At 38.0% G+C, this 18,816-nt stretch overlaps 1 protein-coding gene across 2 annotated transcripts in view; it reads right to left on the reverse strand.

Annotated features, from left to right (window-relative positions):
- The window catches only part of WHSC1L1 (Wolf-Hirschhorn syndrome candidate 1-like 1), a 125,391-nt gene that overhangs the window by 90,732 nt on the left and 15,843 nt on the right, over window positions 1–18,816 (reverse strand). Inside the window, exon 2 of one of the 2 annotated variants that reach the window (XM_011993227.1) lies at window positions 274–992. In XM_011993227.1, coding sequence (XP_011848617.1) covers window positions 274–948 — 675 coding nt within the window. In that variant the 5' untranslated portion in view covers window positions 949–992. Of the gene's footprint in view, window positions 1–273; window positions 1,435–18,816 lie in introns of those variants that run through there. The other variant, XM_011993234.1, reaches the window with a different exon arrangement.

Raw genomic sequence — 18,816 nt, forward strand, 5'->3', positions numbered from 1 at the left:
AGCAAATGAAAATAACCGAAGCCATTAGGACAAAGAAACATAAGCAGCAAGATTTGTTTTACATGTTTTTAAAATATTTCTTAACTAATATCCATTCATATATTCAACAAATACTCAGCATCTATTATAATATTCCAAGCACTTTCCTAGTGATTAGAAAAAAGAACTTATCAGAAGGATTCATATTTAAAGAGATAAAACCCAAAAAGATCTCTTGAACTTCCAGTAAATGTGAAATAGAACAAAATTTTTCAAAAAGACTTTTCAACTCACATTTTGTTCCTCTGGTTCTAATTTGGGGATTTTGTGTGACTTGCGCTCTTCAGATCTCGATGAGTCATGCTTGTTGCTTTTTTTCCTCTTTTCTTTTCTGCTTTCATGCTTTGACTTCGTGTGCTCACTTGCCTGTACTTCATTTAAAAGGTCTCCACAAAGGGAAGACTCAAACAATTCCCTGCCATTCTGGATAGTTTTGGTTATTTTTAGTTTAATTTCAGGTGAGCCAGTCTTCTTTGGAATCACAGTTTGTGGTACCGAAGGAGGAGGTGGTGGCTGTGGAGGGGAAGGTTTTTCCAGAATTTCATGTGGTCTTGTGTTTGGAATTTCTGAATGGTAATAGTCAGTGGGACTAAAGTTTCTAGCTGCACCAAAGCCATTGGCTGACCCATTAGGATACTGACTATATGACTGGTATTTGGTTTGAGTTTCATACACGCTGATTGACGATGGATACCCATTTGTGAGTGGAGGAAGATCTTCTGTTGTAGCTGGGTACTGAAAGCCTTGCTGCAAGGTAGCTTCATATGGTGTTTGGCCACCATCTTCAGCAATGTCACTGTTGTTATCAAAGGCATCCTCCTGACGGATGTTGGCGGAGTCAATGAGTTGAGGTGGTTGCTGAATTGTGTTTCCCATGATCCCTTGCATGAAAGAGAAAGAGAAATCCATTGTTCTGCTCCAGCATCCTTAACTTTCCCTTTTTCTCATCGGGCCTAAAATTATAAAAGAGGGGATTAGAAGGTGTTAATATTATCATTGACTAGAGGCTAATCAACTGAAAAAGGATTAAATTAAAATGTTTTGAACTCAATTTTCATATCCAGATATGCATAGACATTAAACATTTCTAAAACAGATAACCAATATTCTGACACAGGGTAAATACCTTTTATCTTCAATGCTAATCTGTTTGAAACTCCTGATTACTTTCACAACAACTGTGGCAACAAGATTTCATCATCACTGCCAACACATGAAATAGTTTTGACATTCCTTTTTATCTCCCAAGTTAGAGATCATAAGTCTCAAGTTAAAACTAGTGTTTGCAAAATAAGCAGTGTCCTGACACATATCAATCTGCTTCCATAAGAGCTTCCTTTAACATCATTCATATTTTGTTCAGTGGTTGTTTTAATTACAAAAATAATAAAATGTTATTGCAATTTTTTTTTTTTTTTTTTGAGACACAGTATCACTCTGTCACCCAGGCTTGAATGCAGTGGTGCAGTCATGGCTCACTACAGCCTCAACATCCCAGGCTCAGGTGATCCTCCCATCTCAGCCTCCCCAGTAGCTGGAACTCAGGCATGCATCACCACGCCCAGTTAATTTTTGCATTTTTTGTAGACAGGGTTTCACTATGTTGCCCAAGTTGGTCTTGAACTCTGGGGTCAAGCAATCCGTCTGCCTGAGCCTCCCAAAGTGCTAGGATTATAGGCGTCAGCCACCATGCCTGGCCTGCAAATATTTTAAACACCAAAGTGAAAAGGTCTGTTCCTCTCCCCACTTCATTATTCCCACTCTTCTATGCCAAGACAACCACTATAAACACTTTGATGGGTATTCTTTCACATCTTTCTCTACGTTTTTACATATAAAAATTTTAAAATAGGGCTTATTCTGTGATTTGCTTATTTAACTTAACAATATATCCTAGATATGCTTCTACATCAGCATGTATAGACAATTTTCATACTTATTCTTTAAATGGTTGCATAGCAAATAAACGTTGTATTTACCATAATGTATTTAACCATTTGTGTACTGATAGTTTCTCGCAATTGTTTGATATAATAAATATGTCTGCAGAAAACCTTGTTTATTTTTATTTATTTTTCTTTTCTTTATTCTTTTTTTCAAATAGAGACAGGATCTTGCTGTGTTGCCCAGGCAGGTCTCAAACTCCTGGACTCAAGTAATCCTCCTGCTTCAGCCTCCCAAAGTGCTGAGATTATAGGCATGAGTCACCATGCCTGGCCTGAAACATTCTTGAAACTCGATTTTTGTGCACATATATATTTCTACACGACAGATTTGAAATTTTGATAGATACTGTAAAATTGTTCTATAGGTTATACTATGTCAATGAACTCTCATACCAATAGTGTGTGATTCTCTACACTGTTGCCAGTATCTACTTATTTTTAACAACTGTTATATATAGCAGAAGCATCTGGGGTACTTTTACAAAATGTATGTGTCAGAGTCTATCTCCTAAAGATTCTAATTGAATAAATCTGGGGTGGGGTCCTGGGCATAAGTTTTTTAAGACTATATCCCCAGTAATTTTGATGCATATTCTTGGTTGGATCATTGCATTATAACTTTTCAATTATTGCATCTCCTCTAGTAGGTGTCTGAAGATGCCTACATTATGTAATAATGTTACAATATACATAAGCATCTGTTAGAAAATGCTACAAGACCACCCTGCCTTGTCATAAGGTATGACAAGTGCACATCACAGGATAGAAGATTAATGGACAATCCATATATTATTTTGATAATCCCATAAGCATTTCTTCTAGAAAGTTCTTTTGAGACGGAGTCTTGCTTTGTTATCCAGGCTGGAGTGCAGTGGCACAATCTCAGCCCACTGCAAGCTCTGCCTTGCAGGTTCATGCCATTCTCCTGCCTCAGCCTCCCGAGTAGCTGGGACTAGAGGCGCCCACCACCATGTCTGGCTATTTTTTTTGTTGTTGTTCTATTTTTTTTTTTGGTAGGGACGGGGTTTCACCATGTTAGCCAGGATGGTCTCGATCTCCTGACCTCATGATCCGCCCGCCTTGGCCTCCCAAAGTGCTGGCATTACAGGCGTGAGCCACCACACCCAGCCTCTTCTAGAAAGTTCTAAAGCAGGAAGAACAAACCAGTTTTCACAACTATATCAACTCTGATGAACTGATTGTAGCTGCCTGGAATACTGTGAAGAAGGATCCTGAGGCTGGGCGCCGTGGCTCACATCTGTAATCCCAGCACTTTGGGAGGCCGAGGTGGGTGGATCACGAGGTCAGGAGTTTGAGACCAGCCTGGCCAATATGGTGAAACCCCGTCTCTACTAAAAATACAAAAATTAGCTGGACATGCTGGCAGGTGCCTGTAATCCCAGCTACTCGGGAGGCTGAGGCAGGAGAATCGTTTGAACCCAGGAGGCAGAGGTTGCAGTGAGCAAAGATCGCACCATTGCAATCCAGCCTGGCCAACAGGGTGAGACTCTTGTCTCAAAAAAAAGAGGATCCGGAGGCTACATTCCAGTTCGACTCTGTTAATAACAGAATCATTAACAACACCTATTATTAATAGATTAATAACAGACTGATTAACAGTGTCTACCATCTTGGTTCCAGTAGGTTTGCTGTAATAATAAAACAAATAACCCCAAAAAGCAAATGGAAGAGGGAAACAAAGCTGACAATACACTTTTCAAGGTGTATCCAATTATACAGCTACTGTTTGTTCTGCTACTAACAAACGGAAATCATTTTGGAAGTCCTAAAATTACAAACAAATGAATAAGACCGCACACAAGAAATTGAACTGTGTGTACTGCTTTGCACTGGCTGGGGGTGGGAGGGATCCAGAGCACTCTCATTTTCTTAGTGTCACCTCAGGGTCAGGCACTTTACACATCAGCTCATTTAATCATCACAACTCTGCAAGATAGGGATTGTGATTTCTGGTTCACAGGTAAAAGAAAGTGAGCTTCAGAGGGGTTAGGTGGCCTGCTTAAACCACAAGGGAGGAGAACTCGAATTTGGATCCAGGCATGTCTGACTCTGAAGTCCATGTTGTTTTTGTTTGTTTGTTTGTTTGTTTTGAGACAGGGCCTCACTCTGTTGCCCAGGCTGGAGTGCAGAAACATGCAATCACAGCTCACTGCAGCCTTGACTTCCTGGGTTCAGATGATTCTCTCACCTCAGGCTCCCAAGTAGCTGGGACTACAGGCACGTGCCACTCCTGGCTTATTTTTTGTATTTTTTGTAGAGATGGAGTTTCACTATGTTGCCCAGGCTGATCTCGAGCTCCTGATGTCCATGATTTTTACTACTGTATCAGTTCTGTTTCCCTCAGCTATCAGTTCTGGGAAAAGAATTCTTTTGTTCAGGTACTTTATTCCTTGGTCACTATCAAAATCACAAATATTCTAATAACCACCATTAACACTTACATAGTACTCTGTAAGTGCCAGACACCATTCTAAGTGCTTGACATAAGTAATACATTTAATCCTTCCAGCAACCTTCATGTAGATATTATCTCCTATTATACATAGGGATATAGAGGCACAGAGAAGTTAAATGACTTGCTCAAGTGCACATGGCTAGTAATTAATTGACAGAGCTAAGATTCAACCCAAGCAGTCTGGTTTCAGGGTCTGTGCTCCTGATTAGCATACCATATTTACTGACAATGTTTAAGAACTGAAACATTACCTTAATTTAACTTTTGGCAAAAATGTATAGCTCACAGCAACAGACATAAGAAGGAAATGTTCAAAAATTCTGTTAACAAGCATGGAGCAACTACACAGGCAGAATTCAAAAGTTCTCATTTATACTTCCAACTTGAAGGCAAGTCAAATAATGACATCTAACAAGATGCAACCTGTGTTTTTGGTTCTTATAACTGTCATATACAAGCTCAGCTTCCAGATTCGTCTCCCAAATTACAGTCTTCAGGGTTTTTCAGGCATAGTATTCAGAGACTGAGATTTCTGATGCTTTTGATTGAGTTTCAAACACAAGAAGTTTTATATTTTCCCCTTTTCCTGTCTTCTCTAGCCCTAACTTCAAATATCTCATTTTAGTCTGAACTAAGAAAATAACATTACCTTCTTATAATTACACAGGAGTCCACGGAGTGAACTCATATGCATTCATATCACAGAGTGTTTTCATATACATTTGTATTTGATCCTCAAAACAACTCTGTCAGACTGGCAGGGCAAGGTGTGCATTAACTTCATTTTTTAGCTATCTACATAGAACACTTGAAATACTGACTTTCCACAAAGCTTATTAGTAATAAAGCTTGAAAAATAATCACTCTCCTGATTTCTAATCCTGTGTTCTTTTTCACTATATCCCATCGCCAGAGAATAACCAACTACTTAAGGACAACTACACTAAATCCTTAAAAGTCATTAGTTCAAAACTAAATGCACTGTCCTTTTCCTAGCACAATGTCCCTTTCAGACTATCCCAGTCTGTCATTGCTTCCATCACTTTTCTAGCTTCCCAGACTAGAAATCTCAGGCTCATGGGTGATTGATTCTTCCCTCTTTGTTAAGCCATAAAACTAGTCATTTAGCAAATCTTGCATTTTCTTCCTTTGAAGTATTCTTCCCAGTGCTTCGACTGAATCTGAAGTGAAGAAATAATCAGACAAATCCAAAATGGGTGATATTCTCCCAGACAACTGGCCTGGGCTCTTCAAAAAAGCTAATGTCTAAAACAAACAAAAGGTGGAAAGACTATTCTAGATTTAGAAGAGATAAGATTTATCAACCCAATACAATGCATGAACTTTGATTAAATCCTGGATTTAAATACACACAAACACCAGATTAAACAGATATTGTGGGGACAACTAGAGAATTTTAAAATATGAACTGGCTTTAAACAATGGAGCTATTAATTTCAAGGGCCTGATAATGCTATTCTGTTTATATACGAGAATGTTCTCATTCTTAGGAGTGCTATGCTGAAATACGCAGTAAAGAGATAAAGTGTCATGGTATCTACAACTTTGAAATGGTTCAGAATTTTAAAAAAGGTATATATACCTAGAGTAAAGCAAAGGAGACAAAATTTTAACAACTGGTGAATCTAGGTGTTCAATGTAAATTCTTTTAACTTTTCTAAAGGTTTGAAAATTTTAAAACTGAAAAGCTTGGAGAAAAAAACCCCAAATGATTTGGCTAGTGTTTGGAAGAAGTACTAAAAATAAAAAGCTACAGGTACCTAAGGTGTATGAGCCTCCATTAAATTCTGGTGCCATGTTCTGAGCAAACAAGCTAAAGCGGCCACATTGTTATATTTTCTAGAAACCCTAAGCATGAAGAAAGCCATACTTCATATTATGCCTCCAAATAAAACAACAGTGCAATCAAGAAAGCAGTTTCGGTGATTTATAAAAACAGATATTTTGGGACTACATCTACATTTCTTTACATAGTGATTTTTATGGGCAGTGGGGTCTGGCGGCCAGCCTTCACACAGCAGACACACCAACTGACACAATGGTTAAGACCTTACTAAATTAGGAGGCTCTACTGAGCACCATGCTTGAGAGCACAGGTTCAGAATCCAACTAAGTTCAAAAGCATACTTCAAGTCTTGCTGGCTGTGTGACTTTAGGCGACTTATTCAGTACTTCTAATCCTCAGTTTCCTTAGCCAGAAATGTTGGATACCTGTAATTGTGTACCTTGTACAGGGTTGCTGTAAGAATTAAGAGTTAATCTATGAACAGCACTTAAGACAGAGCCTGGCATACAGTTAGAGCCTGGCCACTTGTTGGCTATTATCATCATTCATTGCAATGCTGGGCACACAAAACTGGTAAAAAGTTAAAAAAAAAAAAAAAAATCACTGACCTACAGGTACTTTCAATCTCTTTAGCAAGATAATGTAAGATTTTGAGAGTAAGACACATAAAATAGTAGCAAACAGTGTGAAACAGAAGGTGACTAAGAATTGAATTGTGTTACTACTACAATTGTGACAGACATCTGAGAAGAACAATGCTGGGCAAGGAGGCTTTTAGGCCACAAGAAACAAGTAGGATGTGGAAGTAAGGTGTTCTTCACGCACTGCTTTTCAAACTACTTGGTACAGGCCAGCAAAAATTCTTATACCTTTGTCCTTAATAAATCCCTGATAAAGGTGGTGTGTTCAATTCATTTTTAAAGCAATAATATTAATGGCTAACATTTGAGAGCTTACTGTCAATACTATTCTACATGTTTTACATTTGTTATATTATTTTACTTCACAGAACACCCCTTTGAGGAAATACTATTACTATCCCATTTTACAAATGAAAAATCAAGGCCAATATGATCAAATAACTTGCCCATAGTCTGAGATCAAGTAAATGGAGGGTTCAAACACACACTGTGTTCCACAGCATTGGCTCTTAACAAGAAAGCTTACTTCCCACAATCCCTAAACATGTAAAGTAAACAACAGAACCTCACTTCACACTTCTGCACTCCCACTCCCCAGAGTTAACTAACAATTTGGTGGGAGACTAAATAATTGTACTAATCTATCCATTCTAATATGTACTTTCAAGTCAATGAAATCACCACATAAAACCATTTCTGATAAATTCATCATCTGAACAATGTTTCTACGCTAATTTTTTTAAAAAGATAAATCAATGAATACTTATAATTTTGCTGAAACTATACAGTTTTAAATAAGCAAAAAAGTTGAAAATTATCAATTAAGGCTTTAGTGCTCTTATTATTTACCAACTTATTCATGGTGGTGGGGGGTGGTGGGGTGATAACAGAAAAATTTATAAAATCCTTAAGCCAAATCACAGATACAGAGTTTAAAAAAACAAAAGCAGGAAAAGAAATCAAGCCAGGCATAGTGGCTCATGCCTGCAATCCCAGCTCCTTAGGAGGCTGAAGTAGAGGGACTGTTTGAAGCCAGGCATTTAAGACCACCCTGGGTGACACAGTAAAACTCTTTCTCTAAAATAAAAAAAGAGAGCAAGAGAGAGAAAGAAAGAAATCATGTCACGTGTTCAGATGAACAACCTGAGCCTATAAATATCAATTAAGTATTCATAATGTGCTAAATTTATAGTTTAAATCACTATAACAAATTCATAAACAATTATTTCTGTGGAATGTATTGCTGGAGTCTATAGAATTACATGTTGTGCTGTATATATTCATTTTTTTCTATGTTTAAAATGCCAGTCTCTTCTCAATAAAAGAAAGTTTATATTTAATTATACTTAAAAATTCCTTAGGCTGGGAGCAGTGGCTTATGCTTGTAATCCTAGCACTTTGGGAGAGTGAGGTGGGTAGATCACCCGAGGTCAGGAGTTTGAGACCAGCCTGGCTAACATGGCGAAACCCTGTTTCTACTAAAAATACAAAAAGTAGTCAGGCGTGGTGGTGTGCGCCTGTAATCCCAGGTACTTGGGAAGCTGAGGCAGGAAAACTGCTTGAATCCGAGCGGCGGAGGTTGCAGTGAGCTGAGATTGTGCCACTGCACTCCAGGCTGGATGATAGAGTGAGACATCATCTCAAAAAAAAAAAAGAAAGAAAAAAAAACTCCTCACATTGATATCATTATTTAAGCCCTTTGGAATTTGAAGTGGTTTTAAGATGTCATATAAATTGCCTATTTCTGTTTTCAGACCCAGCTACTCTACAAATATATTCCTAGGTTAATCTGTAAATCTAACCACATCACTCTCCTGATTAAAATCCTTCAATGGTTTCCTATTGCCCAGAAAAAAGCCATGCACCTAGACTGACAGACCATGTAAGACCCTCCAAACAAAGTCGCTAACCTACCTCTTCAACCCCAAGTCATTTTTGTACTCTAGTAATATAAAATCACTGGAAATTTCTGTGCACACCATAATTTCACTCCTCTGTACCTTTACTAATGTTATATCCTATCCATAATACACCCTTTTCCTTTTTTATTTTTTTTGCTTGACTCTTAACCATTTTTTGAGCTCAGAATGTCATTTCCAAGAAGTAGTCACTTAAGCTCTAAGTTAGTCTAAGTAACTTTCCTCTGTGTTCTAAGATATTCTATGCATGCCTCTTAGAATTATTCATAAAACAATCTGTTTATGTGAGTTTTCTAAAGAGCAGGAAGTAATGTTATTCCCATATATGCTCTTGAAACCTAACTCAAAGGCTCAGAGGAGGGGCTCCAATGAATCTTTCAAACTAAACTGCATAAACTTAAAGAAGTTATTTTATATAAATGGAATGCTTCACAGAGCTGCTGTGGGTCTTTGCATGGAGGTAGTAAAAGAATATAAAAGCAGTTACAATCTCCTCAGGTAATATCCTTGGTAAAATGAGACTAACAACTTAGCTCACTTAGATGTCACTGAGATTCTCTTTAGTTCTCGACTGAACTTTCACGAAGGTTTAAAGTTCCAAGAGACTGGAATGAAGTCAAATAAACTTCCAGAGGGAGTGTTAACCCAATCAAAGACCAAGATATATTTAAAAAAAGAAACCCATATGAATATATCTATTTAAAACCTTATTAATGTAGATCCGAAATTCAGAATGTAGAAGCTCTCAAAATACAATCGTCATAGTTGTAGTTAACTGAATCAGTATGGAAATCAATCTATTTACCAAAGCTGTTCTAGTAAACATAATCAATCATATACTATAAAACAAAGTATACTTGATAGATGTACATTAGAATTTTTACAGCTAGAAAAAAATAGTGGAATACACTATGATTTTCACAACACAGAGGAAGAGGGTGGTCTTCCTTTACCCCAGGATAAACAAGGGATCCAGATGTTTCTTTATGTGAACTGTTGCAAGGAATATTTCTCAAGGTTTATGATAAATCCACACTCAGTGTGTTTCCATAGTAACAGGAATGGAGTGCATGCAGACAGTCTACAGTAACGAACCAAATATGCTGGTTCTTGAAAACCTGGCATGTTTGGCAATTTATGCAGCAAAAATATTATTTAAAAAAATTTTTAAGATACATAATGTTAAAAAACTAGAGTGTTATTTTGTTTTAAAATCAAAAGATTGAAATGCAGTACATAAAGACAAGCTTAAGCATAGATTCTGTGAAGTATAAAGAGAAAGCTATCAAATATATTCATATACTAATTTCTAACTGAATGATCACTTAATGTTTCAGTGATCCTGTATTTGGATCTTGTCTTTGAAATCAATTTAATATGTACATACACACAAAGCCCCCCTAAAAACATCTTCTGAATGTGACTCACATTTGATCACAGAATATAAAGATCTCTGAGTAACAGGGACAGCATCAAGGGAGATTCTTGTTTGACATTTTTTTCCCCAAATTGACACCAAGAAGAAAATGGCCGGAAAGGAACAGTTAATTTTTTTTTTTTAACATGCTCCATTATTTTCAGTACATGGGTTTGGTAGGGTGAAACCAGAAACTCTATGAAGAAAAAATGCATAACTATAGGAAGATGCTAAAATCCTCTAACGTCAGTTTTTTAAAAAGACTCCATTCTTTCTGGTTCTGTGTTCTACTGATATTTAATCTAAGTATAGGATCAGAGTGACCCTTTGACTACAACTTATAAATTCTGGTATTGCCCATTTGGGCTTTCATAATTTAAAAATTTTTAGTAATATAGTAACAAATGTGTATTGTTTTAAAATAATGGAGGTATGTTTTAATGCTATTTATTGTGAAACTGCAGCCCCTCATCCCTTTTTGAAGTAATAATATATATTTTTAAAGGACCCAAACACATACCTTTAAAAATCAGCAAAACCAAACTGCTATGAAGTATGAACAGAAGCAAAAGTCAATTTCTACTGTCTGGACCGGACACAAATTACATTAAAAATCAATATTCTTCCTTTTCAAGCCATGAGTCCTTTCTAATCACATTTTAACTTCACCCTCACCCTACACGTACACAAGAAAAAGCAGAGATGGGGGTGTGGACTTCTGGAGGAAACAAAAAGTAAAACTCAACCACCTGGTTCTAAGAACTTGACCACGCCCCTGTGGTACTAAAAAGGAAATGAACAAAAATGTTTATCTTTTATTCACTAAAAGCAGCTACAATCGATAGAATCTAATCTAGCCCTCACTACAGACAAAAGCAATAACCAAATTTGGTACAGTGACTATACAACTCAACATTAACTTTCAAACAAAACGGATCCTGCTTGAAAATGTTTTGTCAAGGAAATAAAAATGAAATTACGAATGCAAGTGATTGTTCCATTTGTCTTTAGATTATTTTATCCTTTGAGAGTAAAATAGATCTCACTATTTCACCCACAAACAAAATACAGTGCTTTTAGTGGCATCTAAGTGTTATACAGTTGGCAGTTACAGTTATCCAAAAAGTTTGAACCACAATAGTAAAATGCAAATTATTTCTGACTAAAATGTGGGCATTTCCTCTCAAACGATTTTTTTTTTTTTTTTTTTTTTTTTTTTTTTTGGAGGCAGGGTCTCACTCTGTTACTGAGGCTGGAATGCAGTGGCATAATCACAGCTCATGGCAGCCTCAATTTCCTGGGCTCAGGTGATTCGCCCACCTCAGCCTCCCAAGTAGCTGGGACTATAGGCGTGCGCCACCATGCTGGGCTAATTTTTTAAATTTGTTGTAGAGACAGGGTTTTACCATGTTGCCCAGGCTGGTCTTGAACTCCTGAACTCAAGTAATCCTCCCACTTTGGCTGGGATTACAGCCATGAGCCAGTGTGCCAGTCCAAACGATTTCTTAAATTCCCATAGTAATGCATATACTTGGACTTCTCAGATTCAAAGGCCATTATATATTAATTCTATAAGCACTTAACACATTTTTAGTTCTCCTACAGCTTTTTTAACGAAAACTTGAGGATGTCAAAATCATGAAGTTTGAAAAGACTGCTGGTCAAACTCTGAATCATTTAAAGAAGTTTACTACCATTCTGGTTGAGGCTGACTCTTTCAAAGCTTAAGGCTATGATTTAGGGGAAAACATTTTCCTGTACTACTTTTCAGCAGTTATACTAATAAAACATCAATTCTCCAAATGACACAAAGGGCTTACAGCATTTTAGTATGTAAAACAAATGTTCTATATTAGTAAACCTTATCTGTATATCTTGACTTAAAGGTACTTTCCGTGGTAGCCTTAGAAAGAACTCTAAGCTGCTGACTAATTTCTTGGTTAAACTGGAAAATCTGCTTGCTTAAAAAATAAACAATTTGGGAAAAATACATTCCCTTTATATTTTCACGTAATTTTACTCACTTTCCTCCAATACATGAAGCAAATCATGTCATTTTTGTATAATTACTAACAACATGCATCCAAAACAAAGTAGTCTAGCTCCATCTATATATAATAAACTCAAGATGTATCAACCAAAGTTACCCTTCCAGAACAGGATTTGCTATATGACATTTAGTCATTAAACAACTAAGCAAAAGCATAAGAAGGACCACTCTTTTCAAGGAGAAATAATTTTTTTTTTTTGAGACAGAGTCTCACTCTGTCACCCAGGCTGCAGTGCAGCAGTGCGATCTTAGCTCACTGCAACCTCCGCCTCCCAAGTTTAAGTAATTCTCCTGCCTCAGCCTCCTGAGTAGCTGGAATTACAGGCACGCACCACCAAGCCCGGCTAATTTTTGTATTATTAGTAGTGACGGGGTTTCACCATGTTGGCCAGGCTGGTTTCAAACTCCTGACTTCAAGTGATCCACCCGCCTCAGACTCCCAAAGTGCTAGGATTACAGGTGTGAGCCACCACGCCCAGCCTAATTTTGGTATTTTTAACACAGACAGGGTTTCACCGTGTTGGCCAGACTGGTCTCCAACTCCTGGCCTCAAGCAATCTGCCTGCCTTGACCTCCCAAAGTGCTGGGCTTGTAGGCACTGCTCCCAGCCAGAAATAAATTACATTTGACACTTGAACAATAAAAACAAAACAAATAAATATTGGTGATTTTCTCTTCTTCCTCCTCACTGAGATACAGTATTTTTGTCCTTCTTTTTTGGGGTCTCACAATATTGCCCAGGCTGGAGTGCAGTGGCTGTTCATATATGGGATCATAGTGCCCTGAGGCCTTGAACTCCTGGGCTCAAGTGATCCTCATGCCTCAGCCTTCTGAGCAGCTGGGACTAAAGGTGCACACTAATGCACCTGAATTGTCCTATTTTCTTAAATACACAGTAATATTCCTATATAATACCCTGCTAATCTATCAAATTTACTCAATTTAAATAAGAATTAAGCCACATGCCATATAATTCCATTTACATGAAATGTCCAGAAGAGGCAAATCCATATAGACAGAAAGATGATTGGTGATTGCTAGGATTCGGGAGGAGGGAAGGAATGGAGGGTGACTGCTAATGCATACAGGGTCTCTTTTTGGGGTGATGGAATGTTCTGGAATTAGACAGTGGTGATGACTGCACAACCTTGTGAACATACTAAAGATCACTGAATTGTATACTTTAAATGGGTGAATTTTATGCAACATAAATTACATCTCAACAAAAAAGTGCTCTAAAAAAATCAACAAGGCATTTATGTATGTTTCTCAACAATAAAGTCTCCAATACCTAAAGAATTACTGATTTGTACACATGTTAAATGTGCTTAAAATAAAAACCTTTATTCTTATCATTAAGCTACAGTAATTAAAAGGTGAGGTACTAGAAAAAGATGGACAATGAAACAGAATAAGATCCTAGGCACAGAACCATTCTATGGGAACGTGACATACAACAGAAGCAGCACTGCAGAGTAGCCAGAAAAGGATAGAAGATTCAAAGAATGGTCCTGGGACAACTGCTTATCCATAGAGAAAAAAATTTAGATACTCACCACGTAATGTATCAACCCCAGGTGGATTAAAGAGCTCGTATACACAGTAAAACTTTAAAACTTTTAAGAAAAAACAAAAATATGAACATGACATCTTTCTGAACTCAGGTTGGGAAATGATTTCTTAAATACATAACAAGTATACAACATAAAGGAAATGATTAATGAAATCAACGATGTTAATTTTAAAAGCTGTATCACAAAAGACAACACAAGTGGAAAGATAAATTCCCAGACTGGGAGAAGATAGCCGCAATGCATAAATTCAAGCTCAGTTCTACCTTCCAACTTTCTTCTGGATCTGCCCGATTCTTGCTGTGTTCATTGGCTGTGTCTTACCATTTCTCATCTGCATTAGAACAACATCTTCTTAGCTATTCTTCTTACTTCCAACCCTGTCTACCTCCAATCCACCCTCTACAACATTGACAATGCTTAAAAACAAAACCCCAAACCATTTAAATTTAGTAACATTCCATGGCTCTTCATGCCTCAGCATAAAATCCAAAGGCCCTTCATAATGTGGCCCCTGCTTCTTTGTCCGGCCACCTCTCCTGCTGCTTTGGCCTACCCATCTTGCCCTCCACCATCCTAGCTTTTCCTCTCTTATCTCCCACTCAACCTTAAAGATTCTATTGAGAGGTGTGAAAATACTCCAAGAAGCTTTTCCAGAACATCCCCACATACCACACACCCTCTGAAGCCAGAATGCATATTCCCTTCTGCTGGCATGGCATCCTACTATACTCGATCAGAACACTAAACACATTCTACAGGCCATCCTGACATACAGGAAGGGTGTGTGCATAAGTGAATGTGACCTCAAAACATTTGTGTAAGAAAGAATAGTAAAATACTTTATTACAGATATTCTAGACACCAGCTGCTGTTTAATTGTCCTCTGAATGCTGAGACAAGGTTGTGCTGAGGTTCAAGTGAATACTTCCTTCCCTTCCACTCTGCTGCTGCAGCAATGGGAAGGTGACCAAAAGTTACAGCCAGTTGTCCCCACCCCAACCTACACAGGCTTCTCTAATAAAACAAATATTTATTGAGCACCTATTGACCAGACACTGAGCTAAGCACTAAAGTTATAAGGATGAAAATTCAGACAAGGTCCCTGCAGCCATACAGCTTACATCACCATGTGGAAGAGACGGAGACAGAAAGGCAATAAAAGGAAAGTGCTGGAGATGAGGCTTGGAAATCGCCCTTCACGAGATGCATTTATTCATTTCACACTGAGTGCCTGCATGATGTCAAGTCCTGGGTATCAGAGAACAAATCCTTGTTTTCTGATCCCTACTGACAGAAAGGGACAAGTGTCCTGGATGACAAAGGAAAATATCCAGGGTTGAGAAGTTGGGGGTGTGACGACGGGGCGAGAGGATGCAGGGACCTCTGGCATTTTTGGCCTAGGAAACAAGTTCTAACCTGCAGTGGAAGAGACAGGGGCTCCTTTCCAAAGACCTACTATAAACCAGTACCTAAAGACTTCCATTGAGAACCTTCTTGGCTTCTTAGTATCACAGGTTTCAAATGATCTAGATTTTTAGAAGGGCTTTTCTGGATATGTTGCAAAACCAAATTATAAGTATTTAATGAAAGCACACTATAAAATTCCAGGAAATAAAAACAACTTAGATGCCAGAGAATACGGACAGACTGAAAGTTTGAGAACATGAAACTAGTTCATCCTTGAACTCCCAGAGCCAACTATAGTGCCTGGCACACTATCAATAAACAAATCAATCCAAAACAGAATAGAGTATTACAGTAAGGCGAGGGGAGGCGGGGGGGCACAAGATTGGATTAACAATTTAAATAGCTTAATATGTGCTAATACCATTAAGTAACTAGTATTATTGAAATATCACAGGCTGTTTTTTAATGGCATGGATTTTGAACTGAGTGTACAGATTTGTTTTTCCCTTCCTAAGAAAGGCCTCATAAACATAACGTCACTCAGAGGAAAACACAAAAAAATTTTGCCCCAATTATTTTTAAATTTTTAAAAAAGTTTAGTATATAATTTTTTTTTAATTTTAGCAAGTAATCTTTTCATTAGAAAATTTAAATTAGATGCTATTTTATTAAGTGCTCAAAATACAGTGTAAATACATCATCCAAGAGTCACAACTTGACGAGAATTTTTTTCAATAAACTTTAAACATTTACATAACCACATTAAATATGATGTGCTGTACCATGAATCTAATAATAATTCTACAAGCAGATATAAACAATTGACAACATATTGTGATTCATATTTTCCTAAACAGTGGGGATATTATGACATGAAGCTTTGTCTTTTGTATCAGTACACAAAACCTACATTCACTATGAACAGCATAAGAGAAACTGTCACAACATCATCACTGTAGAACATAACACATGATGAGAATCTGAAACTCTAACAAAACGACTTCCTTTTTTGTATCATTTATAGACTAATGCAAAACCTGTGCTCAATATAAAATCAATTTATTTTGGAATGTCATGAGATATTTAGGTGTCTTAGAGTAACTTCAGTGCTTAGAGAATTGTCAAATGTGTACTGATAACTGAAGTTCAGATTAATCTTTAGTTTCCAAAGCAAAGTGTAGTAGTGCCTTCAGTCATGGAAAGAAAAACAAAATAAAACTACTTCCGTGCTAACAAAGGTACTGCGTACTTCTACATCTTGCTCACTGCTGTATCCCCGTCCCCTAGTATGTGAGGGAAGAAAGCTGCTAAGTGAACATAGGAATGGCAGCAAACACAATGCTGCAATGGAGAGATTATCCTACACTATTCAGGTGGACCCAACATAATCACAAGGATCCTCATCAACCTTTTGGTGGGAAGGATCAGACTCAGAGATTTCAAGACTGCTGACTTTGAAAATGGAGGAAGAGGGCCGGGCATGGTGGCTCATGCTTGTAATCTCAGCACTTTGGGAGGCATAGGCGAGTGGCTCACTTGAGGTCAGGACTTTGAGAGCAGCCTGGCCAACATAGTGAGACTCTACCTCTACTAAAAATACAAAAATTAGCCGGGCATGGTGGCGCATGCCTGTAGTTCCAGCTACTCTGGAGGCTGAGGCAGGAGAATCACTTGAACCCAGGAGGCAGAGGTTGCCATGAGCTGAGATCACACCTGCACTCTAGCCTGGGTAACAGAGTGAGACTCCGTCGCAAAAAAAAAAAAAAAAAAAAAAAAAAGGGAGGAAGCAGCTAGATAAATCAAGGTAACAGTTACTCTCCTACAGCCTCCAGAAGGAACGCAGCTTTGCCGACATCTTGATTTTAGTCCCATGTCAGACATCACGAAATTTAGAAGAATAAATCTGTGTCATTTAAAGCCATTAAGTTTGTTGTAATTTGTTACAGCAGCAACAAGGGATTTTCTGAAAGCCTTTCCACTCACTTGGTTGTCTTCAGTTTCAGGAGCATCCCTATAAACAGAAGGAGGGGAATTCCTAGATTCATTAACCTCAGATTTAGGGTACCTAAAATAGAAATATCACTTAAAAAAGAAGTCTTAGGCTAGGCGCAGTGGCTCACGCCTAAATCCCAGCACTTTGGGAGGCCAAGGTGGGCGAATCACTTAAGGTCAGGAGTTCAAGACTAGCCTGGCCAACCTGGTGAAAGCTCATGTCTACTAAAAATACAAAAAAAAAAAAAAAAAAAAATTAGCTGGGCGTGGTGGTGCTCATCTGTAGTCCCAGCTACTCGGGAGGCTCAGGTGGGAGGATCGCTTGAACCTGGGAGGTGGAGGCTGCAGTGAGCCAAGATTGTGCCACTGCACTACAGCCTGGGTGACAGAGCAAGACTCTGTCTCAAACAACGATGATGACGACAAAAGCAGTCTTGCCCCATCACAACATAAATAGTTCTATCTATAGATACAGGCATGATGATGTGACCTACAATTTGTCCCTGGACAACCAGGAAAAGCCGTTCAGATTTTAATTGCTGGTAGGGTGTTACTGTCATCTCTCACATAAGCAGAAGAAACAGAAATGATTTCTCCCATTTCACTGGCACAGCTGCCGCAGTTTTCTATGCTCTGGAGTTTACTGTCATTCCAGGGGTAGACCTGATACAAATAACAAAATGGCAGTCAAGCCATTACTATGCATGACATAATAAGATGCTATGGGTCCTTTTACTACTAAAACACCTATTTAAGATTTTCAACTCCTGACAACCAAAATATCTGGGCTACATTGAATTTTGTGGCTGATTTTCATAAAAATATATAGGGAGAAAGAAAACTTGTAGTAATAAAGACAGCACTATAGTAAGAATCATTTTTTAAAGTCTTGTTAATTTAAACACGTAATAGTCACAGTTTTAAGAAAAGTCCCTCATAGCCATCATGAAGAATTATATTAATCCAACATTTTTTTCTAAAGAATAACCACTAAGTGGAAATATATTTTGTAAAGATAAATAATGTGCAAGTTTCCTAAATAAACAGAGTTTCGGCCGGGTGAGGTGACTCACGCCTGTAATCCCAGCACTTTGGGAGGCCGAGACTGGCGGATCACGAGGTCAGGAGATCGAGACCATCCTGCCTAACATGGTGAAACTCCGTCTCTACTGAAAAATACAAAAAAATTAGCCGGGCGTAGTGGCGGGCGCCTGTAGTCCCAGCTACTCGGGAGGCTGAGGCAGGAGAATGGTGTGAACCCGGAGGCGGAGCTTGCAGTGAGCCGAGATCACCCCATCGCACTCCAGCCTGGGTGACAGAGCAAGACTTCGTCTCAAAAAAAAAAATTAATTAAAAATAAACAGACTTTCATTCACATTTTAAAACACTACTCAAGAACAAGCATAGGAATAGCTGAGTAAAAACAAAACCCATCGCACATTTATCATGTTGGCTTTCAAAAACTAGGAATTAAATCACCTAATTTACTATAAGAGAATGTTTGATCTCTACTCACAGATAACACAAACCAGCGTCAGCCAAGTGCTG

Source organism: Mandrillus leucophaeus, unplaced genomic scaffold, assembly GCF_000951045.1.
Source record: "Mandrillus leucophaeus isolate KB7577 unplaced genomic scaffold, Mleu.le_1.0 Scaffold111, whole genome shotgun sequence".
Classification (NCBI taxonomy): domain Eukaryota; kingdom Metazoa; phylum Chordata; class Mammalia; order Primates; family Cercopithecidae; genus Mandrillus; species Mandrillus leucophaeus.